Source organism: Dunckerocampus dactyliophorus, chromosome 6 (genome assembly GCF_027744805.1).
Source record: "Dunckerocampus dactyliophorus isolate RoL2022-P2 chromosome 6, RoL_Ddac_1.1, whole genome shotgun sequence".
Lineage (NCBI taxonomy): Eukaryota > Metazoa > Chordata > Actinopteri > Syngnathiformes > Syngnathidae > Dunckerocampus > Dunckerocampus dactyliophorus.
Window position 1 is genome coordinate 3,976,155 of NC_072824.1, and position 26,398 is coordinate 4,002,552.

The following is a 26,398-nucleotide window of genomic DNA, read 5'->3' on the forward strand; positions in this document are numbered from 1 at the left end:
TGATGTGGTATGGTTATAAATATATACTGTATATATATATATATATATATATATATACAGTCAAACCTGTCACCTTTATAGAACGGCCACCTGCCTATAGCGGCAGCCACTGAAAAATCCCCCGCAGCAAATTTACGTGTTATAGACCCTGTGTATAGCAGTCACCTGTCCAACGCGGCCAGCGGCCACCCATTTTGTCTCCCTTGGTCAATATCTGACCGCATATAGCGGCCAAATTACCGACTCAAGTAGAAGCTTCATGCATGAAAAAGTTTTGTTTTTCAATCAATGAAGCCGTCGTGTGTAGACTTTAATTACTGAGTCCTAACTCAGTCACAATCATTCACAAGATCCACACAAACTGTCAGTTGTTCCACATAAAAAAGCCGTCTTCTTTTGAGCTTGCCATTTCCTGGTCAAACATGTAACTTTAAGAGCATTTGCACCAAAACATTACCGCAAAGTAGGCTGGGAACAGGACGTGCTCCCAGCGACGCTACAATAAAAAAAAAAAAAAACATACGCTAGCATGCATCCGGCAGCGGGAGCAAAACTGAGTTCGGTTGTACTTAATTGAAGTATTTTAGATGTTATTTTGTTGTTATTTTTGTTATTTTTGATCAATCCTCATCCACAAATCCATCAAAGTCCTCATCTTCTGTATTCTACACAAAAAAAGCGATCTTCTTTTCCATTCGCTACTAGTCTGTTAACTTGTCAGTGTTATTCAGCTCCAAAGCAAAGAAGGAAACGTCTCCTGTTGCTTCTGCCAACTTTATTTATTGAACGCGGCCACCAGACAGCAGCTCAGAACACACACACATCTCTCAGCATCGTCTCTCCTTCCTGCTTGCTCACAAGGCAAAGGTTAAACAAGCCCCACTACATAGCTGTCCCGGCAATGCCTGTAACAAGTGACACCGTTTATTTCCTGGTGTGAGACAATGTGCACAATGTGTGTCAATACTGTAATGCCGCTTGTTGTGGGGAAGGAGAGACTCACGTCGCCGATGCACTTTAATGGCTTTATTAACAGCGGAGAACAATGCAGGACTTTACATCCACGCCAACATAAACACACTTCCCAACTCTCTCCAAACTCACAGCTAGCACTGAGCCTAGCTCTCCTGCTCGGGACGCTCACCGTCACTTCCTGTCACTTCCTGATGAACTAAAGCTGTAATGACACTCTGCCGTATAAAAAGTAAAATATTAAAAACAAGCGTAAGACATTACTAGCACAGCTTTGTTCTGTGGGTCGTGGATATATTCTATCAGTTATTATTAAGCCTGTAGCTTCCTTTTAGTAAGTAAAAACCTTGGCTATGATTGCACTACATTGTCATGTAGACCTACAAAGTACACTTGGAAGAACAAGAGGTAAATAAATGTATTGCAACTGATGTGAAACTGATGAGGGGTAGGATTAAATAAGCTTTGCTTCTTCCTACTCCTTTTTGGACATGTGTACTTCAATTTGGACAGTGTACTTCAATTAAGTACAACCGAACTCAGTTTTGCTCCCGCTGCCGCATGCATGCTAGAGTTTTTTTTTTTTTTTATTGTAGCGTTGCTGGGAGCACGTCCTGTTCCCAGCCTACTTTGCGGTAATGTTTTGGTGCAAATGCTCTTAAAGTTACATGTTTGACCAGGAAACAGCAAGCTCAAAAGAAGATGGCTTTTTTTATGTGGAACAACTGACAGTTTGTGTGGATCTTGTGAATGATTGTGACTGAGCTAGGACTCAGTAATTAACGTCTACACACGATGGCTTCATTGATTGAAAAACAAAACTTTTTTGTGCATGAAGCTTCTACTTGAGTCGGTAATTTGGCCGCTATATGCGGTCAGATATTGACCAAGGGAGACAAAATGGGTGGCCGCTGGCCGCGTTGGACAGGTGACTGCTATACACAGGGTCTATAACACGTAAATTTGCTGCGGGGGATTTTTCAGTGGCTGCCGCTACAGGCAGGTGGCCGTTCTATACAAGTGGCCTTTAAGACAGGTTTGACTGTATACATGTGTGTTACCTTGAGGAAAGTGCTGACCGCTTCCTGTTCCGTCAGTCCCCTTAACGGAGCGTCACCCATGAAGCGCATCACCACTACACAAATGACACAAATAAATTATTATTATTACACAACATGATGAGATGCTAAGACAGCGCCTGATCCAGTTTTTAGAGTGTGTCATTGTGATAAGATGTGATTAGAACAGAGAAGGACCTACAGAGAAAAAGGTCCGCTGCCACTCTGTTCATGGCCGGGTCGGTGAACTCTATCAGAGACTCACTCAGGGGTGCCTGTAGATGACACAAACAGATTTCATGTACAGTTCAACCACAACATTCACATTTGTTATTAATGACTGCACCTTGGAGAACTTGACCATTTCCTCAGGTACCCTGGAGTTTTGGCTCTTGCTCTTGTTCTTCAGGGAATCCCTGAAAGCATTGTTCAAACACAGCCGGTTCAAAGTATCTGTCTCCATTGTGTGTTTTCTTGTTTGATCATGACGCTTGTTTAGTGTCAGCCTCACCCCCTCCCACTGGCTGCCTGTCTGAAGTACTTCCTGGCAAATTCTTGCATGTCGTATTTGCTGTCCTGCAGGGTCCTCTCGTCCACGTCGCCATCAAAGCCGTCCAGAGAAACCCTCTGAGCAGCAAACACAGATGCGTCACTCCATGAGTCAACAATGTGGCCGGACGTGCGAGAAGTCCACCTCAATGGTTTGATCGATCTCGTGTGCGGCCATGGTGGATGCCACAGCCACCGCCACCGCTGATGACACGGCAAACTGGCCCGCCCCTCCTTGGGGCTCCGCCTTGCGGTCCAGCGGCAGGGACAAGAAGTCCGGAGGTGCCACCGGATGGACGCACTCAGTTGGGAAGGCACCAGAGCGTCCGAACACTGCGCCAAACTTCCAACCTGTCTCACACACACACACACACACACACACACACACACAAACAAACAATAGGTAGAAATAGGTAGATAAATGCATGGTTGCACAGATGGATGTTTTGGTAGATGGATGGACACATGGATTAACATCTGCATGGACCAGTTGGATGGTAGATGGATGGAGGGATGAATGTAGATGGATGGATTGATGCAAGTATACATAAATACAAATAGATAGTTGGTTATACAGTTAGATGGATATATGATGCAGATGGATGGATGGGAAAAGCTATGGTTGGATAAATAAGGTTGGACGGATGGATGAACGGATGCATGGACAGATGGATGGGTGGATGATAGATGGATGCAGGAACATATGGATGGATAGTTGGATGAGTGCAAAAATGAAGGATTTGTACATGAGTTGGATGGGTAGATGGACGGATGCTTGTACAGATATATAGACGGATGAATGGAGGGACACACAGATGAATGCACAGTTAGTTGGATAGATTGATGGCAAGATGCATGGACAGATATGTGGATGGGTGGAGGGACGGACGAATGTAAAGTTTGTTGGACGGATAGAAGGACAGATGCATGGACACAAAATGGATGGATGACTGGATGTAAGGAGAGATGGACAGATGGATGGAGGGACATTCAGATCAATGTACAGTTAGTTGGACGGATTGACAGTAGGATGCACAAGACACTGCATTTCACTGCTAATATGTTAAAAAGTAACAATAAAGACCTAATGGTTTTACTGTTACTGGTAGATAGTCATGGAAAAAATGATTAGACCACCCTTGTTTCTTCAGTTTCTTGTTTTAATGCCTGATGCATAAAGGTACTTTTGTTTGGACAAATATAACATTGACAACAAAAATAGCTCATAAGAGTTACATTTTTTTGGCAATACAATGCTCTAGCTATCGAGGAAAAGGCTTCTTGAGACGTCATCTGTACTTCTGTGAAGAAGGTGTCGGACGTTTCGCTCCTCATCCGAAGAGCTTCGTCAGCGAACTAAGAAGTGCTGGTAGCTTAGGCCTTAAATACAGTAAGAGTGGGCGGAATTGGTGTGCCAACACCCTCCTCCTATGGTTCCTTACACTAAGACTGGGCGGAGTAATCCTGCCATTAGCACCTCCGAACAAAGGGAAGTGTAGCTCCCTGTAGTTGGGTATGAACGACTCTGATACTGGCTTGTTAGCATCTATTGTTCTGGCTCGGCCCTGGCTTCACCTCATTTGCAAGACTAAGAGCTGTGGGTTTTGGTCTCAGTAACCTGCTGAACACAGGGTCCAAATTAAACCTCAAACCACCATTCCGATTCAATGATGGGTTCTGTTGTTTGACAAAAATAGCTTCCTTTACTCCTCTTTCAAACCATCTGTTTTCTTTGGCCAAAATCTTTACCTCGCTGTCCTCAAAAGAGTGATTGGTAGCTTTAAGGTGTAGATGTACTGCTGATTGAGGACCACTAGAATTGTCCCTGCGATGTTGATAAAGCCTTTTTTGGAGCATTTGCTTGGTTTCCCCAATGTAGTGCTCTTTGCATTCCTCATCTTTACAGTGGATGGAATAGACCACATTGTTTGTTTCTGGTTTGGAGCCTTGTCTTTAGGATGCACTAATTTTTGTCTCAGGGTATTTACTGGTTTGAAATAGGTAGGAATTTTGTGTTGCCATAAGATCCTCTGGAGTTTTTCGGAGACCCCCGCTACATAAGGGACTACCACTCCTCTCCTTTTTGCTTCTGTGGGCTTTTGGGTTTTTTTCCCTACTCTCTTCTTTTGACATTTGTTAAAAGCCCACCGCGAGTACCCACAGGTTGAGAGCGCTCTCTGGACATGTTGTGTCTCCTTTTTCTTTCCCTCAGCACTAGTTGGTATTTGTTCCGCTCTATGTTGGCGGGCTGTGCCTTCTCCGGGGAGGAAGAGGCAGCCGCTTCTGGTGGCCGCGCACCTGCGGCCAATTAACATTTGTGGCAGATAAAAAGCCAGCGTGGTCGAATGTGCGGCGCTGGTTCATTGTTGATTTTGTCGCTACTGTGGTTATTGTCTGTGCTTCCTATGCACCTCGTCTCCTTATTAGTGCTGTAACTTGAACTATCCACTTACCTGGACTACCTGCATTCCTTGTCACAGAGCCTTTTCTCTGTTGCCTTTTGTTTGCTCCTGTTTTACACTATTAAAGAACATTTATTTTTGCACTCCATCGCCTCGTCTCTGCACACTGGGGGTCAAGCTTTCGACAGCTCACACCAGAACGTGACAGTATTTGTCCAATCAAATGTACCTTTAGTTGTACCAGGCATTACAATACAGCAATAAACTGAAGAAACAAGGGTGGTATAATCATTTTTTCCATGACTGTATATGGATAGACGGATGGATATAAGAATTGGTGAATGGAGTGATGTGAATGGATGTACAGTTAGTTGGATGTGAGTTCATGTGGAAATAGACTATGTCCTCACCAAAGTCCTGCGTGTCCCTCTTGAGCTCCTCCAAAAACACCACTTTCTTCCTCACCACACAGCCATAGCTGTACCCTGCAACACACACGCACACTACTAGACCACACGTGTGAGACTAGAGGACATACTCTATGTGTTTTTCATGCAGCGGGGGTGTCACCTTTCTCCAGCCCGTCCAGCACTTGCAGCCTGATAATGTCACCTTTGTGGAAGTTGAGCAAGGAGCGGTTGTCCGCCACAAAGTTACGCTCTGCGATCACATAGTCTGAATCCTGAGAGGAGGAGGAGGATACACACGTCACAATTCACACTTGCACATCAATTTGTATTGTGCACATGTGTGTGTGTGTGTGGTACCTTCTTGATCTCGTTGATGAAGATGTCCACCAGATGTTTGACCTGCTGTGCCTTGGCCGAGAACAGTATGAGCTTCTCGTTGGTCAAGTTGAACTCCAGCATGTTCTCAGATGGGATGGTCACAAACAGGATGTCTGCGTAACTGACACAGTGGATGTTTATTTGAGTCTCAATACGCACCACAACATCAGGTACACACACCTGTACAATCTACAGCGATGGGATCCAAGCTGCTACCAACGTCGGTATCGGTAATTAAGTGTTGGCCAACATCAGATATTGGTAAGAAAGCCAATATTGAGCATCTCTACCAAAAAGGCATGTGCAATGGATGGCAGCTAGTGTGGCTGTGTGATAGTACATTGTGTAAAAATCACTCCTCGACACCTTAAGAGCTGCGCTTGATCGTGGCTTGGTAGCTCAATCCAAACTGCCCCATAGGCCAATTAAAATGTCATCAAGTCCTGCATGTATTGCCCATAAAGTGTAGCAAGTGAAAATAACACAAAAAGTTCATACGTGTAGGCTCTGAGGACTCGGAAGTAGTCTGGAGCTGCGGTGCTGCTCCTCACGGTCTTCAGCAGCTTGATGCCACTGTGAGACACTGATATGACCTGCACGCCTGTTCCCACACTGCTCTGCACAAACACAACACAAGTGTGACACAATAAAGCTTACTTCCCTTTTTAGGCTTCCCACCCTCACCGAAGCTGGGAAGAGTCGAGAAAAGTAGATTTCCCAGGTGTCCCTGGCAGCTGTGACAATGGTTTTCTTCACGTGGTCCTCCACTGGATCCATGTTCTGTTGGACCCCATGTTTGTCTGTGAGACACACACACACACACACACATTCAGTACATATCCACTGGTGAGTGTCATGGTTGAAAGAGTGTGTAAAACGTGCGTAGGAAGAAGAGAGGGCCTACCAAAGAGAGCTTTCATCCTCTGTCTTTCATCCCGCCTGATGCGGACGCATGCTTCTGACAGAGTGTCGTTGACTATCTGCAGAGGAACACACAATTAAGCACACTGCTGGAAGATTGGCTTTCATCTGCCATGTCATCAGCTAAAATGCGTGCGAGGTGGAAGGAATAAAAAAGCTGAAGGAGTGGATAAAACAACTGTACATATTGGGAAGTCATTTTAGGACAAGGGTGTCCAAAGTGCGGCCCAGGGGCCATTTGCGGCTCGTGGCTGTTTTTTTAATTGACCTGCAGCACATTCTAAAAATATTATTTAACAAGAAAGCTTAAAAACAACAGCAAAAATCGAAAAATCTTCCGTAGTCTTACAAGAATAACGTCGTAATACTGTGGGAAACATAATGTAATTTTAGTAGCATAAAGTTAAAATATTAAAGAAAAAAATGTTTTTTACAAGTTGTAATATTTATGAGAAACAAACAAAATTAGGTTGCAGAAAAATGTATAATGTACAAGCATAAAGACCAAATATGAGAATAAAGTCATAATTTAAAAGAAGAAAACTGAAATAGTTGGAAAATGAAAAAAAAAACCCACAACACCAGGAATGCAACAAACTTTTTATGAGAAGTAGACTGAACCTCAGCGGTCTTTTGTAATTGGACTTCTGTGCTTGTCACAGATTGTCCAGAACGATGTCCACATGTGCACTTGGCACCAGGACACCCTGGGCCGCAGTTTGATGACTGATTTCGAGGTCATGTCATCGGACTTGCGGTCATATGTTTTGGACACTTGGGTTAAGAGGCGAAGCTGTCAACCTATCACCACCTGGTGGTGAGTTGGCTCCGATGGTGGGGGAGGATGCCGGTCAGACCTGGCTGGTTTAAGTATCTCGGGGTCTTGTTCATAAGTGAGGGAAGGATAGAACGGAAGATCGACAGGCGGATTGGTGTCGATCTATGTTCCTACCTCTCACCTATGGTCATGAGCTTTGGGTAGTGATCAAACGGACAAGATGCGTTTTCTCTGTAGGGTGGCTGGGCTCTCCCTTAGAGATAAGGTGAGAAGCACTGTCATCCAGGAGAAACTCAGAGTAGAAGCGCTGCTCCTCCACAATGAGAGGAGCCAGATGAGGTGGCTCGGGCATCTAGTCAGGATGCCTCCCAGACGCCTCCCTGGGGCGGTGTTCAGGGCACGTCTGACTGGTCGGAAAACCCAGGACATGTTTGAAAGACCATGTCTATCAACTGCCTGGGAAAGCCTCGGGATCTGCTGAGAGGAGCTGGACAAAGTAGCCGGGAGAGGGAAGTTTGGGTTTCCCTGCTTAGGCTGCTACCCCCAGCGACCCACCTTGGATAAGCGGAAGAAGAGAGATGGATCGCTATTTTGATTTGAGAATGTATTTTAGAGCATGAACAGCCGGTATCGGAAGTATCGATATTTCAGTATTGACCAGAGACAACAACAACAAGTCGACTTACACAGCAAGAAATAAAACGTGCACACAGTGACTTCCCGTTTAGTGCAACGTAAGCTCCAAAATAAAAGCATGGCAGTATTAACTGGCTGGCTACTGGAAGAACGTACCAAACATGTTTATTGTCAAGACATACAACAAAATTAGCAGCTCATGTGCAAGCAACATATGCAACTTATGATAACAACCGCTTATGTCAACAACCGCTTATGTTGATGTCAGTCAGCCAGTCTGAGGGGCATCAACATAAGCGACTTCCACTGTACAGTAAAATACATCTCAGGTTGTATAATTTGGAATTCTACCTCCATTTTCATAAACAATTCACCACTAAACTTCCCTTTCTAATTACCATCTGAATCAACTTGCCTTATATGGAAAAATACAGTATTGTAGTTCTGTGCAGCATTGGGATACACGCATAATACAATTTTCGGAATGTCAGCGGATCCATCTCACGGTTGTCTAGTGGCAATGAGGAAGTGTCGTTCCCAGGACAAGCTGACTAGAGACGTGTTTATATATGGTGTCGGAACAGCACTGCTGCTGATGTGTTCAGGTCAGAATAAAGTTGTAAAAGAGCATCAGACTCTGTATGACTCTGTGTGGGGACTCTATTGTGGCTCCATCTGCTGTCATAACAGAGTAGTGATGATGGAGTATTCCAAAGTCATGTTTTCGGATTTATCAGTATGATGCCATAATTCTCTCATAATACCCTATATCATATCATATTATGGCAATGGTAGTTGTTTAATTAATCTTGAACATGCACACAACTTACACTGCACATCACATAACACAGTTCACAGTTCCGCATGTCCAAAAAGGAGTAGGAAGAAGTAAAGCTTATTTAATCCTACCCCTCATCCATTTGACATCAGTTGCAATACATTTGTTCAATGTACAAGCAACTTAATGATGGTAACAAATTGAACATAGCTGATGAAATAATTAACAAAGACACATTTTGACAATGAGTGAGTACAGACAATGTACTCGCCAGAAATGAAGAGTTAATAGTCAAGTTATTAGTCAGTGGTTCAGGTGTCTTCTTCCTTGTACTTTATAAACCAAAATCGCTCATTTTAGTGCATTGTTTGAGTTCCTTACACAATCCGTTCCATAACTTGATTCCACACACAGAAATGCTGAAGGTTTTTAGTGTTGTTCGTGCATATATGTGTTTTATGTTTAATTTTTCCCTAAGATCATATTTCTCCGCTCTTTGCAATTTGTATTTGCGTATGTGTATCCTTTTTACACTTACCATATCACCATATTATCGGTCCAATAATTATTGCGCACCCCTAATTAGTCTTTCAAAATGTCATCATGGTTTATAAAAGCTTTGATTTGATTTGAGATAAAGTAAAGCTGCAAAATTTGAATTGCAAAGCGGCAAGGGATTACTGTATTAGTGTTATTGTCGTATCATTTCTCTTATTCCCTTGGGGAAAATTGTTGTGAAATTGTTAACTGTATACCTCCAAGCCACAAAGGTTATTTTAATATCATAATTTACATGTTTTGAGTCACCTGCTTGAAAATGAGGTCCAGCACCAGTGGGTCGTTGAAGCTGTCTTTGGGATAAAAAACCTGCAAAATACACAAACACAGTGTTACCCATTATGATAATCATTGCACGAAGTATCGCCATGCGGGGGTCATTTCTCCCATGCCAGAAAACATACTGCGATAAATCTCAACCTGACTTGTGTCAGGATAGAAAGAAAAAAATCCTACAAAAAGAACAGTACATTGATTATGACTTAGATATCAAATATTGTGATGAGGAGCGCCACCCTCAGGAGCCATGAAGTATTGACTCATAAAGAAATTCCTTATGAAAACATTAATATTTCACACTTGCTGCATCAATATTGATACACAAACCATCCTCCCACCTCTACTGTAAGAGGAAGCTGGACAAGACAGAATAAAAGCAGTCCTGCACCTCTTTCCTGAGGTAAAGCCTCCAGGGAACGTTGGTGTAGGTGTAGTGTTCCTGGTTGGTGCTCTGCCGCAGTTGTGTCTGGATGCTCTCTGCTTCCACTGGCAGCTCTCGAGACACTGCATCACAAATGCTAACACCATTAACATTCATCTTCATCTTACCTCCTTAAAACTGCAAGACAAGCTTTTTGGGTCATGGGACAAGTGTCTCCGTTTTCTTGGAATATTTTCATGTGGCTAAAGGGGCTGAGCTCTCTGTATGATGCAGTGTAGACATAAAACACATAGAAACTGGCTTGACACTGTGTCATGTGAGTGTGTGTCAGCGTCAGAACCTGATGGAGGTACCAGAACCGGACGACCTGGTGCTCTGGTCTTGGTGTTCTTGTTGGGCTTGAAGCTGGTCTCCTTCATCACAGGAGCAGAAGGCGGGGGAGCCACTGGGCGTTTAGGCTACACAGGCATCAGCATGATTTATTTGTGCCTGAGTGTGTGTGCGCGCGTGTGTGTATGTATGTACGTACCTGTGGAGCAGGAGGGTTGTCCATCTGAGGTTTTAGGATCTGCAACGCTTCATCACGAGGCGTTTGCTTTTTCTTGAATTTCCCCTCTGGTCTCCTGATCACATGCATCCACCACAAACAGTCCATTTGAAGGATACGTGCATGTGTTATGTGTATGGAATATATTTGATGCATTTTTCACCTTTTGCCAGGTGGAAAGGCCTCCATTGGTGGAGGCGGGGAGTTGTACCTCCTGATAATTTCTGTCAAAAATAAAGAGATAAAAGCAAAACTAAATGTATTTTACAAACCTCTCACATATTTCAGCCTTTTGTTATTATTTGTGGTCGTATTTTGTTTTATTTCACATTTTAAATACAAGTGCCACCTTGAATGTCTTGGCTGGGCACAATGTGCTCTGTAGACCGAGGTGAGTACTTCACCACATCACCAGCAGGAGGCGGAGGAGACGTGGCCACTGGGGCTGCACATTGTCCATACACACACGCACAAACACACGCACGCACTGTACGTAAACACACACATGTACAGACACAGGCAGTTATTTCAAACTGAAAGAACTCAAGTTGCTGCCCTCTTACCAAACTTTTTGGCAAGTTTGTCCTTGTTGATGGGAATTGTCGGGGCTCTCCGACGAGGAATGCTGTCCTTCTTATTAGAATGTGGACACACATACAGAGGACGGACACACACACAGGCACATGAGAAACAGGCTCTACTACAAATAAGTATTCCAGTACCTACATTGTGATTAATTTGGACTTTTGATTATGTCAGAATGAATATTATGTATGAAATTATGTAGCTCATTTTCTTCCCTTAAAGGGACAGTTCTGATTTTTTTTTACATGAAGTTGTATGACATCCCCATCAGCAATGCAGTGCATCACTAGCGACGTATCCCCCCAATTGGTCCCGTGAGTCCGGGTCCGATCCGTGACGAGGAATGTAGCTCCGCTTAGTTTTTGGGGCCATTTAAGTAAAGAGTGTGACTTCTCAAAACAATATGTGTTCCAAAGAGTATTACATTTGTTTCGCAAAAATGTATCCTCAAAAAAGTCAGACCTGTTGATACACTACACTGCAGATGGGGATGTCATACAACCTCATGCCAAAAAAACCCAACTATCCCTAACAGAAATGTTTTTGTGTGCCCCTGGTTAGAAATGCTTTTGAGAAACTGATAATATTTATTTATTTATCTGTACTGTACAAACTATTCCAAATGAATAGAATAATACATTTTATTTATGTTGTGCACAAAAATGCTTTCAACAAATAAATGTGAAGTTTTACGGTGAGCGTTTACAATTTTTCAATGATTATTACATTTTAATGATTTTTGTTAAATAATGATTTAATTAATTATTTGTTTGAATTAGTTAATGAATAATTAACAAAATGAAGTTTAAAAATGATGTAAAAATCTATGTACGGTATATATTTTGTTCAGACTGAAGGACACCTGTAGAATAATATGATAAAATATTATAAATGAACGTTTATTTTGCTGTTTCGCATTTAAAAAATGCACAAAAGTGCTTACAACAAATAAATGTGATGGCTAAAAAGATGCAAACTTTTTTCAGTGAGTGTTTTTTTCTGCTTTGCAAAAACTTCCAAATCCTTTAAAGACTCGATCAGCGCGGCGATGATGCAACATACTCTGAAACACACACGCTTGCTGACCTGCGCGGGCACATTAGTTTCCGGCGGCGTCGACCCAGTTCTGTCGGTTCCAGCAGGGTTCATCTTAGGTGTCTGGGGCCACGTTGGCGCCTCCGGCACAGGTTGATCCGGGGGCTGCGATGAAGTGTGCGCCGCCGGGGGTGGAGGGTACGTGCTGGGAGTGAGGCTGACGGCGGCGTAGGGAGATGGCGTGAAGTTGGCGTACGGGCTGGGAGGGATGTTGGCGTACGGACTTGTGGGGACGGCAGCGTACGGGCTGGGGGGATGGTGGAGCTGGGGGCTGGTGGGAGGGCTTGTGATGGGTGAGGTAGGGGGGCTGGACACAGGGTTGACCATGGCCATGGCCTGCATGGTCATCTGCTGGGCCTGAGGAGCAGCACAAACATGGTGAGGTACTCTTTGAGGCGCACTGACTCAGAACCAGAGTGGATCAGATCACCATGATGACGGCCTGTTGGTTCACGATGGTCTGCTGCTGCCGGGCCAGAACTGCCTGTTGGGCCTCTGCAGGAGGAGAGGAGACATGTTTGCGTCAGAACAGTGCTTTTAGGCATCTCCTCACTCTGCACCCACCAGGTGTCACGGGGGCCACCGCTGCAACAGGGGGCGACATCACTCCTCCCACAGGAAGGACTCGCACAGCTGCAGACACACAAACATCACATTTCTGTCACATTGTCACATTTTTTGACAGTTTCCAGGTGTATGCTACGAGTCTGACCGCCAGGTGGAGGAGGGGGGCCACCGGACTGGCCCTGGTCGTGCCACCCAACTCCCCCGGCACCCTTCATCCTGCCAGAGAGGACCGCAGGAGAATTCACTTCCTGTGAGGGCCAAATTGTGATAAAATTAGGGATGTGCGGATCGATGCTGAAATATCAATACTTCTGATACAAGTTTTCATTCTCGTAGTAGTTCTTAATAATGCATCATTATTTTAATTTGTTTTATTTATTTTACTTATTTTCTTTTTCTATTGTTTAAAATACAATTTTCACATATTTTATATGATTTTGTCCTGTTTTTTCTGTATTATGTTAGCATGGCTGTATGTTAGCATTGATATACTACAATATACTTTAAACAGGGTTTAAAATAAATCAATACATTAGGGACATGAATTATTAAATTATTAATTAACATTACTAATGTATTAATTAATTAATTAATTAATCTTGTATTCTTTATGCTATGATATGAAAGACTACTTTTGAAAATTTACCAGACACGTTCGGTGAATTTGCACAAAGTATCAGTATGGAATTGGTATCGCCGAAACCAGCCTGAATGTCACCGAGTATCAGATCTGAAACAATTCAGCGGCATCGCACATCACAAGCTAAAATATGTGAAAGCAAAGAAAGCAAATGCTGATATAAAAGAAAAGATCACACTCTATGTCCACATGTATGACACTTAAATGCAGCGCATGCCATTTACGGCAAAACTACATCAGGATGTTGCTTACAGCCACGGCTGTTAATGCCAAACTATACTAATTGAAGACCACAACAGTTATTTGCTTTTGTAGACCAACTGAAAAGAGGCGTTAATTGTAGCACGTAGCAAAATTTGATAATAATTTTGCTTTGAACAAAAAATCTTTTTAGCCTCTTTTTTTAATCTCTTTTTATATCTTTACAACACACAGAAAAGAGAAAGACGTGTTCATATCTCACATAAGGATTGTGGAGGATGTGATGGGCAAAATTCCAAAAAAAGTGCAGTTTTCCTTTAAAAGTGTGAATAAGTTAGCCACGGCTGCCATCTTGGGTCATAACATAAGACTGACATTGAACTGTGACCCCTTGGAGTTGAAAGATAAGTTGGAAATTGTGACCTGAAAATGAACCGATTTGCCTTTTCACTCCAGCTATGTTGAGTTGGATCTCATTCAAAACCAACAGACATCTTGCCCTGACGACAGAGCCAAATAGTCAAGTGAGAGTGAAGTTGCTGTGGAAGTGGGTCGGTCAGAGCGCTCACAAGAGGCCAAATCCTGTGAATGCGGTCCTGTCTCCCAGTGTATGCTATGAATAAAACATTGTCAGATATCCTTGAGGGAAAGCTTTGGAAAAGTACCAGGGTGATAAATAATGAAAGAGGATAAAATGGAAGTGGTGTATCTGGAAATGCTGCTGGGAATCCACTGGGCATGTGGAGTGGGTGGTGGAAGATGCAAACCTTTCTTACCGACGTTTTGTTTTCATCGCAAATACACAGCTGCTTTTGTTTTTTTTTTTTTTTACCGTATTGATGCCTTCTTTTTCATTTTCCAATCCTTCTGATTCAATAGAGTTTCTCGCTTTCTTTGTCAAAATGCTGTCACTTGCAACTTTCTTTGGCTCCATGTTGGATTTGAATTCAAGAACTAACTCATGGCAAAACAGGAAGGTGGTGGTGGTTGATCTTGCTCCCACATCGATGTCTTTGGGGACAGTCACGTCTTCAATGAAGGCAAAAGTAAGCTTAAATGTTCATTTATCCCTTTCATTCATCATTTATATTAGGATTGCACGCTAATTATTATTGTGCCCTCATAATTCTATGAGGGAATTAAATCCGATAACATTAAAAATAGCTCTGATAACCGCAAATTTAAAAAATGCTCCAATGAACCCGTACTGTGCGGGTGAACAAATCAAGCTCTTCTTTCTCCTCCCGCCTGTCACGACACAAAAAACCTTATCAGTCACTTGAGACGTCAGCACTGTGACGTTTGAAAAGTGCAAAAGGAGTGCAAAAGGTTGCTCAGACCTTGTGCCCGAATACAGTGCACCTTGCCGGGCCACAGCAGGGAGCTCCTCCCGCGCTATACTCCGGTTCTCCTGACCTCCGTAGCGGCACAGGGGATGCTCTGAGCATGTGTCCGATTACAGTGCACTTTGCTGGGCCACAGCAGGTGGCTCGCTCCCCTCTAAACTCTGATTCTCCTGATAGTAGTGATGTGGTAGTGGTAGGGATGCCACAAGATCTCGTGAGATTAAAACGTGGCAAGATTTCACATTCTTGCAATAATACATAAATTAATTAATCACACAATAAATGAACTGCATAATATTCAGTCTGTTTTCCTTTTCTCTCGCCTCCAAACAGGCAGGAAGAATGTTCACTCTGTGCATTGCTTTCAGCACCTACACACTTCACAGAACAACAGAGGTCCAGTGTTCCGCAACCGGGACGAAAACCACATTACACCTCCTGTAGCCGAGGTTCAACTAAGGGCTGTGTCCTTCTCTCCAGCACCCCGGAATAGACTTTCCCAGGGAGGCTAAGGAGTGTGATCCTCCTATAGTTGGAACACACCCTATGGTCACCCTTCTTGAAAAGGGGGACCACCACGCATTACTGGTGGTACTGTTCCCGACTTCCACGCAATGTTGAAGAGACGTGCCAGCCAAGACAGCCCCTCAACATCCACAACCTAACTAACACTAACTACTGTTAGTGTTATCTTCCACAGGGCAGGAGTGAGCACTTCCTGTCCTGCATGCATATTTTGGTGTGCTGCACTTCCTGTTGGGGGGAGGCTGCAGTTGCTTCACCTCAATAGTAGTGGGGTTTAAAAGCCCAGCGTCGTCTCAGGTATGGCACTGGTTCATTGTAACTTTGCTCGTTGCCTGTGCTGTTACGTGAGCATTCCTATGCCCTGTTTCTGCTATCTGCTACTACCGTGTATATTTTTCACAGAGCCTTTTTTCACCTCTGTCACCTTTTGTTGTTCCCTGAACAAGTACTGCAACTGCTTCATTAAAGTATTTTTATTTTCTACCACCGACACCTGTCTCTGCATACTGGGGGTCAAGCAGTCGACAGCTACGCGTTTCCTGACAGTTAGATATATATTTAAAAGGTACATATTAAAAAGGTTGTCTGGTGTTGAGAAGCACAAAGTTATCGATATCGGTCTGAAAAAAAAAAAAATCATCTCATATGCAGCAATCGCAAAAATGATTATGCCACCCTTGTTTCTTCAGTTTATTGATCTCTTTGAATGCCTGGTACAAGTAAAGCTACATTTGTCTGAACAAATATAATGATGATAACAAATGTAGCTCATAAGAGTTGAATTTAAGAGCTGATATCTAGCAACTTCCATGCATTTCTTGATAATAACCAAAATCACTTACGTTCTTACATGAATAGCTAGAGCATTGTACTGCCAAAAAAGTGTAACTCTTATGATCTATTTTTGTTGTCATTGTTATATTTGTCCAAACAAAGGTACCTTTAGTTGCATCAGGCAAACCAAGAAAAATGAACAAAAAACTGAACAAACAAGGGTGGTCTAATCATTTTTTCCATGACTGCATAAGCATTTGTATGCATTTCCAGTTGTTTTCTGCATGTGAAGTTAGAATTGTAAATCTCTAAAAAAGTGTTTTGTGTCTACATTTTTGGCTTTCTGGAACAGATGAATTGGATGTACATGATTTCTTATGGGAAAATTAACCTTGGCCTAAATTAAGCATTTTCAAGCATAAAAATAGCTCTAACTGAACTAACTCAATCAACTAAAGGCAGAAGAAGCATTGTAATTATGAATGTAGTATTCTACATTGGCCGCTTGGTGTCAGTAATTGTTCAGCGGTGAGACAGGCACTAGACTCGTCACTAAGATTCCTTCAGGAACACCTTTACTGTGACACTGCTCGAGCAGTTTTATTTACGTCTTAAATGGCTTATTTACTCATATTTTGCCTACGCAGGAAATACACTGTCCAGAAAAGAAGTAGCTGCTAACGTTTGAGTCTATGTTATCTTATTTATGTCTTAACATGTCTTATTTTCACTGATTGCATCAACTATATTGGGTAATACAAATGTAAAGGTGACTATATGGGTGTTATTGATTATTTTGATGATTATATTAAATATATTGATATACCCATCAATATATTGATTATTGATTATCTTTAATAATGTTAAAAAACGGATTTAGAAGATCGCAAACAGGTTTTTTATGCCATAACTACAAAAATATCCCATTTATTAATATTGAATCCTACTTGGCGGAAATTCACTTATCGTGGTCGAGTCTGGAACAAATTAACCGCCATGAACGAGGGAGGGAAGACTGTATTACAAAATACAATCTGTAAGCAAACAACCAAAGTGTTTTACTATGCTCACCTTTGCTAAGTTTCAATGATGCAAAAATAACTCTTCCAAGTCTTACTGTACAAATAAGTAACTAAAAAATATGCAATAATAATCGCTATATAGTGGAACATTAGTTAGCGTCATTAATCAATTCCAGAAGGTCAGACTCAAACCAAAACGGACGCTAACCGAATACATTTTTCCCATAAGAAATAATGTAAATCCAATTCATCCTTTCAAGAAAGCCACCAATTTTAGCATGTTTTTATAGTTTTACATGTATAAAACAATTGGAAATGCATATAAATAATGAACGAAATGGATACATGAACATTCAAGGTTACTTTTACCTTCACTGAAGACATGATTCAGCGACATCAACACGGACGCCACCTTTCTGTTTTACTATGAGTTATGTCTTGAATTCAGTATCACCTTCTTTACCAAAATGCAATTTCCTTTGGCTTAATTTTGGGTTATTTTGCAGCCTTTTTTGATTAAAAGAAAAGCTTACGGCATGACTGTGTTAGCTAGCAAAGAAATACAGAGTCAACCGATGATGACATCATAGACCTGACCTAGCATGCTAATATACTGCTAACAAAGACGTTTTGTGATATTGATATATTAAGAACACAGTTGGACTGACGCAGTGTATTAAGAAGGCAACAAGACATATTAGCAATATTGACGCTAACTGAGGCAAAATTTTGGCATAAATTTTCGACGTTAACCAGAAAACATGCAAACAGGGGCAGACGCTAAACCGAGGTTCCACTGTATTAGCAAATCCGACATAAAAAAAATAGTTCACACAAACGTAATGATGTAAATAAAGCAGATATTACTTCAACAAAAAAATAAAATAAACTTGTTCTGTGCAACCTTATGTGAAAAAATGCTGTCTTATGTTCTGGTGGGATTGGTATTTCATTGTCTGAAGTGGTGATGAGACCAAAATAATCGTACTAATAATCGTGTTGATTAGTGAATAGAGATGGGAACACGATGAGAATGGGAAGAAGATGAGAAGAAGAAAGATGTTTTGCTTTGTCCTGAATCAAAGCCCACTGTCAGGAAGATGAGAAATTAGCCGCAGCTCCATAAATCCAGCGGAGAGCGTGTGCTTGCAAGTCGTGTCTCGTTAAAAAGTCCGCCCTTCTTTTGGAGAGCGTGTCAATTCCTGGTAAGGAGATCTGCACTTTGCCCGGCTGGCAAATCAGCGTGGCGATCTGGTGCCTCTGACAGTTACGGTAACTGGGTAACGTAATAGGCCTGGGAGAGGTCTGTCCAACACATCTGATACATGCTAATTCCTGTCGGCCACATCCGATAGTGCAGCTTACATTCGACACATCGGCGGGGACTGACGGAGGCCGCACAGACGGCCAAAAGAAATGTCAGGAATGTAAATTCCTGACAGTGGTCATGTCTGCCTTCAGGTGAGCATTTAAATAATAAGAAAAAACATAAAACACACAGAAGACAACAAACTATGCATAAAAAGCGCAGCCTTGCAAGAACTCCGCAGTCAATCCAACCCGAAACATAAAAAAATATGTGTTCAAAAGATGAAAACATTTGCATCAGAAAAATGCTTTCTCTAAAACTCAAGCCTCACAAAACGCTCAGCGTTATATTTGTCTCCCGCCGTGTCGCCGTAATGTAACGCTGAGCGTTTTGTGAGGCTTGAGTTTTTGAGAAAGCATTTTTGTGATGCAAATGTTTTCATCTTTTGAACGCATATTTTTTGAGTTTTGAGAAGCCAAACTCTTTACTTAATTGTCCCAGGCAACTAAGCGGAACTACGTTCTTCATCACAGAAATCCGACCAGAACCAAGCGGAGGGGGGGGGTAAGTCCCTGTTATTGGACTACAATGCTGATGGGGATGTCATACAACTTCCCTTTAACAGTATCTTGCTGTATTTTGATGATTTGAAACATGCCCGAAACTTCTTTCCGAGGCACACTGACTTGACATACCCATAGCGCGACTTCCGTCAACAAGAACAGCATTAAAACAGCGACGACACTGACAATGTCTGCTCTCATTGTGATGGCTGTGTCTTCCAGCACAAGACTTGTGCTCCAGTTCTGAGGTAAAAAATACTGACAGCAAAACGAGCATTTTGTTGTCGGAACAAAATTGAGAGCCAATAGTATCCACTCTTTCGTCAGTCCCACTGCAGCGGCATGAGGTGTTGTGAGTAACGCCGAGACTAGCGGCTAGCGAGGTGTTGCGTTACACCGCCAGAAAAATATCGTTTTTTGTGTTAGCTGCTACAATAACAATATCGCTGTAGCTTGGTTAATATACAGGTGAGTTATGTAAAGGGAACACTGTTGGCCTTTTTTGTTAGGGCTTTAACGTCAAAATAGGCACCTACCACGACGTGCATTGTTAGCTTGCTCATACTAACTACTTTTCACTCTTTAGAATGCACGGAAAAGGAAAATACTGTATATATGTGTTCATGTTTCACATAAGGATTTGTGAATGATGGGCAAAATTCCCGAAAAAAGTGCAGTTTTCCTTTAATTATTGAATGAATGCATGACACAAGAAACACTTAAATGAGCACCCTTTCTCGCTAAATATATCAACCATGACGCTAAAATGTCAACACGTATCTCTTCTATGTATGAGGTGTGTTATGAAACGGAACCGGTGATCACCGGTACATGAAAGTTGGCACTCCAATGGAAACAAAAGGCCGCACGTCATTCACTCACACTGACGCTGTGAACACCAAGGTAGGTTGGACTGCAAGGTGCTTAATGTGCACATGCAATAATGCCTTGCACACTGCCACTTCTATATTATAAACCGTATTATCATTCATAGTAGCCAGGAGGCAGCTTCTGGCTGCTCTGTTCTTGTGATACAACTTTTCTCCAAATCTTGTCACGTTTTAATCTCCAATCTTGGGTGGTGAGATCACACCATTAGTGAATGATAAGAATATCAACTGCGTGTTTTTCTTTGTTTTTCTGTTTATTTAGGCCACACATACACGCATAATAAAGACGTTGCTGTGATGTTTGGAGTGTCCCTTAAGGTGTCTCATGGTCATCTAGTGACAATGAGGATGTGTCTTTGCCATGACTAGAGGACTAGAGACATGTTTGTGAGTTGCGGATACATATATGGTGCTGGACTTGTACTGCGGTTGATGTGTTCAGGTCAGAATAAAGTTATTAAAGAGCGGCAGACTCTGACTGTGGGGACTAGAGATGCTCTTTGTGATAAACGATTCCATACGCATCTAGATACACAGGTTACAATACCATTCAAAAACAATATATTTTAAAAATAGAACGATTTGATAAAGTGTACAAACAGTACGACTTGATGCGATTCTACGGTTACATTTGTGGATGAAGACATGAATCTTACAATATAAAATAAAGAAGCCAACTGTATAAAGGTGGCATTCTTACAGTATTTTCAAATGTGTAAAAGCGCACGGCCGCATGGTGGCATGTTGTCCACACAGTCACGAGATTGGGAAGACCTGGGTTTGAGTCTCCGCTTGGGTATCTGTGTGTGGAGTTTGTTTCTCTGTGTGTGTTTTCTCCCACATTCCAAAAACATGTATGTTAGGTTAATTGACAACTCTAAATTGTCCATGGGTATGAATGTGAGTGTGAATGATGTCTACAGTATATGTGCAATTGGCTCTCGCCGAAGTCAGCTGGGATAGCCTCCTGCATATTATAGTGAGGAAAAGTGGCATAGAAAATGGATGGATGCATGTAAAAAGAGCACAACATATCCCCAAGCATGCTGTAAGATAGGGGTCCCCAACCACCGGGCCAAATTTCAGGCCAAATGATAAAAAAAAAAAAAAACACTTAAAAAAATTCTATTTGTAAATAACTATGAAATTGTATGTAAATGGATATCAATTTTGGAGATATGGGTCATTATTTTATTAAAAAAATAATATACTGTTAGAAATCCATAGTTTTTGCATGCTCATGCTGCGAGCAACATCCCACTTTGGGATGATCCTTAATCCAACTTTGTGCCCGCCGCACAGATAAACCATCATACTGTATTTTTCCCCTTTTTCTTTCACCTCATATTTGGTTCCAAATGCTGATACTATGTGGGAATGCATTAAGGTAAATTTTAGTGACCTTGCGTGCTAATGTGCATATTTGTTCGCTGCACAACCTCAAGTTAACTCACACTAGCACACATCAAACAGCGAAGTATAATGTCTCTAGAAAACAAACTCCAGGCTGGTATTGGTGGATGGTGGGTCTGTATTCATTTAGGCTTTTAATTTGATGTTGTTCCTGTCATAGGTTTACACAATACACAAGAAATAAGATCAATTAGATCGCAGTAATAAACGCGCTACTAATATTTACATCCATTCTCGTCTTCAGTCACGGTAAGCTCTCACTTGTTTAAGAGACGGACTTTCAGGTGCATGTCTCTACAATCGATTCAACTAAGGATTTAAGGCTGATTCTTATCGATCCAGGAGACTACTACCGATGCAGCCGTATCCCTCGCTCGTCAAACCAGATATCCAGTCGCATTGGTTTATCGTTCACAACCCTAGTGGGGATGCTATTGTGCAAAATTAATTAAATCAATTAGTTACCGCCGTTAACACACTCTTTTTGACAGCCCTATTATTTCCTAAGTGGAAAATGAATCAGAAAAGTCTTGTGTAATGTCACGTAGAAATGAGCTCTGCGTGTTTCCATGTTTTTTGCAACTCACCGCAGTTCCGTCAAAAAGCACGGGGTCAAACAAGCTGTCCAGATAACAATCCATTCCTCGCTGAGGCTCTGCATCTGAGGAGAGGAGCATGAACACCTGCTTCCATCAAGCAGACGTGCATGTGTGTTGGAGCACTCACCCTGGCTCGCCAATGCATCACAGGCGCTGATGGCTGACGATATGATGTCATCATTGCTGTCAAAACCGCCACCCAGCAGACTTCTACAGAAATGTGACAAATTCAATGAAAAACCAACACGGGAGAGAGGACTGCTATTTGGGATGGTAATACGCAGGCGTGTGTGTCTTACATGCTCGCATTGGGCCTGACTCTGCCTGGCTCTTGTGCAGAGATGATGAAGTAGCTGCTGTGCTTAGGGAAGTCTGCCGGGAGCTCCAGGTCTGACATAAGGTCCAGGACGTAGTCTGACCCCTCCAGCTCCACCAACTGGGCTGACTCCTTCAACAAAACGGACCACCCCCGACGACCCTCTGTCACACCCCTATGAACACACACATGCACATGTACACATACACTCCTCAACTCACTGTAATGATGAAGAAAAACACACAGCAGGGGTGCCTAAGACGGGGGTGCCCAAAGTGCAACCCGGGGGCCATTTGCCAGCCACTTCATATTTTAAAAAGGTTAATTGGCGACTCTAAATTGTCCATAGGTGTGAGTGTGAATGGTTGTTTGTCTATATGTGCCCTGTGATTGGCTGGCGACCAGTCCAGGGTGTACCCCGCCTGTCGCCCGAAGTCAGCTGGGATAGGCTCCAGCATGCCCCCGCGACCCTAATGAGGATGAAGCGGTAACTGTAAAGTTTTACCTGTGTTGTAGGATGTCTTTGGCCACCTCCTCCCCCGTAGACCATGAGCGCACAGGACAAAGGACGGACACGGCTGGGGGCGGGACACAAGTAAGTAGATGATACAGACAAAAGTATTAGGACACCTATAGGAAGTGAAAATACGGTCAATCTGGAGTTCTTTTCTTTTTCTTTGCAGCAATAACAGCTTCCACCCTTTTGGGAAGACTTTCTGCAAGATCTGAGAACGTGGCTGTGGGGATTTTTTTTTTTATCTATTTGTAGCATCGTAGGTGACTGATATTGGGTCTGTTTTCGTTCTTCTACAGCAAACTCCTCCAAGCATGCCTTTATGGACATTGCCTTGTGCACTGGGAACAAAAAAAGCACCTTCTGCAAAGTTGAAAGCATACAATTGTCCAGTGTTTTGCTAAGATGAAGACTGAAGATTCAGGGACAACTAAGGAGTCGGGCTATACTTCCAAGTACTTTGTATATGCATATGGTCCAGCACTTCATCAACAATATCAACCGATACCAATATTGTCCATTGGCAATTCATTACCAATAGCGATATCAACCGATACTGGCCAGCACTTTATTACCGATACGATATCAATTTATATCAATATTGTCCAGCACTTAATTACCGATACCGATATCAATTAATACCAGCCAGCACTTCATTACCAAGACGATATCAATTGATACCAATACACTAGGTCCTCTACTTACGAACATCCGACTTGTGAACATTCGGAGATACAAACGCAAGCTGACTGGTCTATATTTTCATGTATTTTGCCTTGTAGTAACCCATTATTTATACTGTACATGCTTGACCAGTAGAGGGCACTGTGACACTGCTAATGGGACCAACAGGTATAGTAGAGGAAGACGGTGGGGAGAGAGTGTAAAGGAGACATGGAAGCTAAATTGTAGCTGTATGATGCAACCCGGACAGAGCGTGTGATTAAAGTTTATGAAGAGTTTATGAGAGTGAGAGTGCCTGCTTATAATTCTACACCACCCACAGAACACTACCTCTTTGAGAAGAGTGTAACGACGACGACCATTTGTCCTTTTTTCAATATCTCCTCCTCCACCACCAGAACGACGTATGCTCGACCACTCCTCTTCAAAGGTAAATAACATTTATCATTACGTATTATTATATCATTTTTATTATTGTTTTTTTCATTAATTATCCTCGTTTAATATTACTACTGCATCCAAACTCATATTTACATACATACACATATACACTAGGTCCTCTACTTACGAACAATTCGACTTGCAAACGGTCATCTGGAACCAATTGTGTTCGTAAGTAGAGGACCTAGTGTATACCGATATTGTCCAGTACTTCATTTCCAATACCGATGGCAAGCAATACTAGCCAGCACTTCATTACCAATACGATATCAACCGACACCAATATTCCCATATTGGTATCAACCAATACCAATAGTGTCCAGCACTTCATTACAGATACCCGTATCAACCAATACTGAGATTGTCCAGCACTTCATTACCGATGCCTGTATCAACCAATAGTGATATTGTCCAGCACTTCATTACTAATACCGATATCAACCAATATCGACCAGCACAATATCAACCAATACCAATACACTCAGTCCCCTACTAACGAACATCCGACGTGCGAACACTCGTAGATACGAACACAAGCCGACTGGTCTATTTTTTCATGTGTTTTGCCTTATAAGCCCATAATTATTTATATTTAAGTCCATATTTCACATGCTTGACCAGTAGAGGGCACTGTGACACTGCTAATGGGACCAACAGGCGATTAAGACCAGTGGGAGGAGACTGAAGAAAAGCAAAATTTTACCTGTACATGCAACCCGGCACAGCCTGTGATTAAAGTTTATGAAGATTTAATAGGCCTGCTTAATTCTACACCACCCACAGAACACTACCTCTTTTAGAAGAGTAACGATGACGATTTGTCCTTTTTTCAATACCTCCTCCTCCTCCACCACCAACGACGTATGCTCAACCCTCATCTTCAAAGGTAAATAACATTTATCATTACGTATTATATCATTTTTATTATTATTGTTTTTATTATTATTGTTTTTTTCATTAATTATCCTCGTTTAATATTACTACTACATCCAAACTCATATTTACATACATACGCATATACTGTATATGTATACACGTACATGTAGTACCTATATCATTGGTAATATTACCTTTTCCCCTACTTAAGAACGATTGAACTTAAGAACGGTCGTCTGGAACCAATTGTGTTCGTAAGTTGGGGACTTTGTATACTTGGTTCACATCAATGTTTTGGTTTATTTGCGCAGAAAAAAGTTGTCTCTGAGGAGGAAATACCTCATCAAGCTTCGCTCCATTGTGCTGCTCATTGTCAACCGGCAGCGTTACATCAGAGTATGTATGGATCCGTATATGTGCTCAACACGTACAATCAACACTTGACTTGACACCGTCAAGAAAATATGGTTATATTTGCATGATTCCTTCCAGCACATTACCAGCACCGATATCAACCAATACCGGCCAGCACATCGTTACTGACACGATATCAACCAATATAACATACTGATTTAATTCTGAGTTAATTTCCAATACCGATATCAAGCAATAAAAATATCATCCAGCACAAGATTTCCAGTACCAATATCAACCGATACCTGCCAGTACGTCATTGCCGATACAAAATCAAACAATACTGATCTGATATACTGATTTTGTCCAGCATTTCATTACTAATACCGATATCAACTGATACTGGCGAGCACGCCATTATCAATACTTTATCAACCAATACCGATACCTATCTTTTGTATATATGGTGTATGATGTGGACAGATTTAGACCATTCCTCTTTTTCTTACACTTCTCACCATCAAAACAGTGCACGTGCAGGACTGTGTGCGCTCTCTTGCGGTTGGCGGTCCACTCCAGCAGGCAGGGCGGGTATGTGCGCACGTACTCCGGCCCCATGCTCCACCGCTGCATGGCCTGGAGCAGATGGTGCTGACACACAGAGTCGTAGCCATCCGGGCCGTAGTCGGACACAAACCTGCCAAAGGATCAAAGCAGATTACGTACAATGGAAAAATATTACTGTAGCCTATAACAGTAATCCCACGTTCATGGCAGTTAATTGGTTCCAGACCTGACAGTGATAAGTGAATTTCAGCAAAGTACGACTCCTTATTTCTAAATGGAATATTTTGGTAGTTAGAGCATAGAAAACCTGTTTACGACCGTCTATATGTGGGTTGTAAATTATTAGAGCCCTGTAGACATGAAATTACACCTTTGTAGTCACCTTTACCACTCTCTTGAATCTCTTGAATCTTGAATCTTCACAGTCCTATTACACATTATAGTAGATATAATCAGAGAAAATAAACCA

At 42.2% G+C, this 26,398-nt stretch overlaps 1 protein-coding gene across 1 annotated transcript in view; it reads right to left on the reverse strand.

Moving 5' to 3' along the window:
* myo15ab (myosin XVAb) overlaps positions 1–26,398 on the reverse strand; it is a 75,647-nt gene that overhangs the window by 10,838 nt on the left and 38,411 nt on the right. The window contains exons 38-64 of the mRNA XM_054778992.1: positions 25,881–26,059; positions 22,999–23,071; positions 22,477–22,668; positions 22,305–22,387; positions 22,166–22,239; positions 13,041–13,143; positions 12,893–12,961; positions 12,759–12,823; positions 12,320–12,685; positions 11,212–11,281; positions 10,998–11,093; positions 10,812–10,872; positions 10,631–10,724; positions 10,442–10,559; positions 10,108–10,223; positions 9,690–9,749; positions 6,674–6,749; positions 6,454–6,569; positions 6,268–6,386; positions 5,749–5,890; positions 5,552–5,663; positions 5,392–5,466; positions 2,725–2,930; positions 2,542–2,657; positions 2,377–2,446; positions 2,233–2,305; positions 2,034–2,107 (exon numbers count right to left, since the gene is read on the reverse strand). Coding sequence (XP_054634967.1) covers positions 2,034–2,107; positions 2,233–2,305; positions 2,377–2,446; positions 2,542–2,657; positions 2,725–2,930; positions 5,392–5,466; positions 5,552–5,663; positions 5,749–5,890; positions 6,268–6,386; positions 6,454–6,569; positions 6,674–6,749; positions 9,690–9,749; positions 10,108–10,223; positions 10,442–10,559; positions 10,631–10,724; positions 10,812–10,872; positions 10,998–11,093; positions 11,212–11,281; positions 12,320–12,685; positions 12,759–12,823; positions 12,893–12,961; positions 13,041–13,143; positions 22,166–22,239; positions 22,305–22,387; positions 22,477–22,668; positions 22,999–23,071; positions 25,881–26,059 — 2,998 coding nt within the window. The remainder of the gene's footprint in view (positions 1–2,033; positions 2,108–2,232; positions 2,306–2,376; positions 2,447–2,541; positions 2,658–2,724; positions 2,931–5,391; positions 5,467–5,551; positions 5,664–5,748; positions 5,891–6,267; positions 6,387–6,453; positions 6,570–6,673; positions 6,750–9,689; positions 9,750–10,107; positions 10,224–10,441; positions 10,560–10,630; positions 10,725–10,811; positions 10,873–10,997; positions 11,094–11,211; positions 11,282–12,319; positions 12,686–12,758; positions 12,824–12,892; positions 12,962–13,040; positions 13,144–22,165; positions 22,240–22,304; positions 22,388–22,476; positions 22,669–22,998; positions 23,072–25,880; positions 26,060–26,398) is intronic.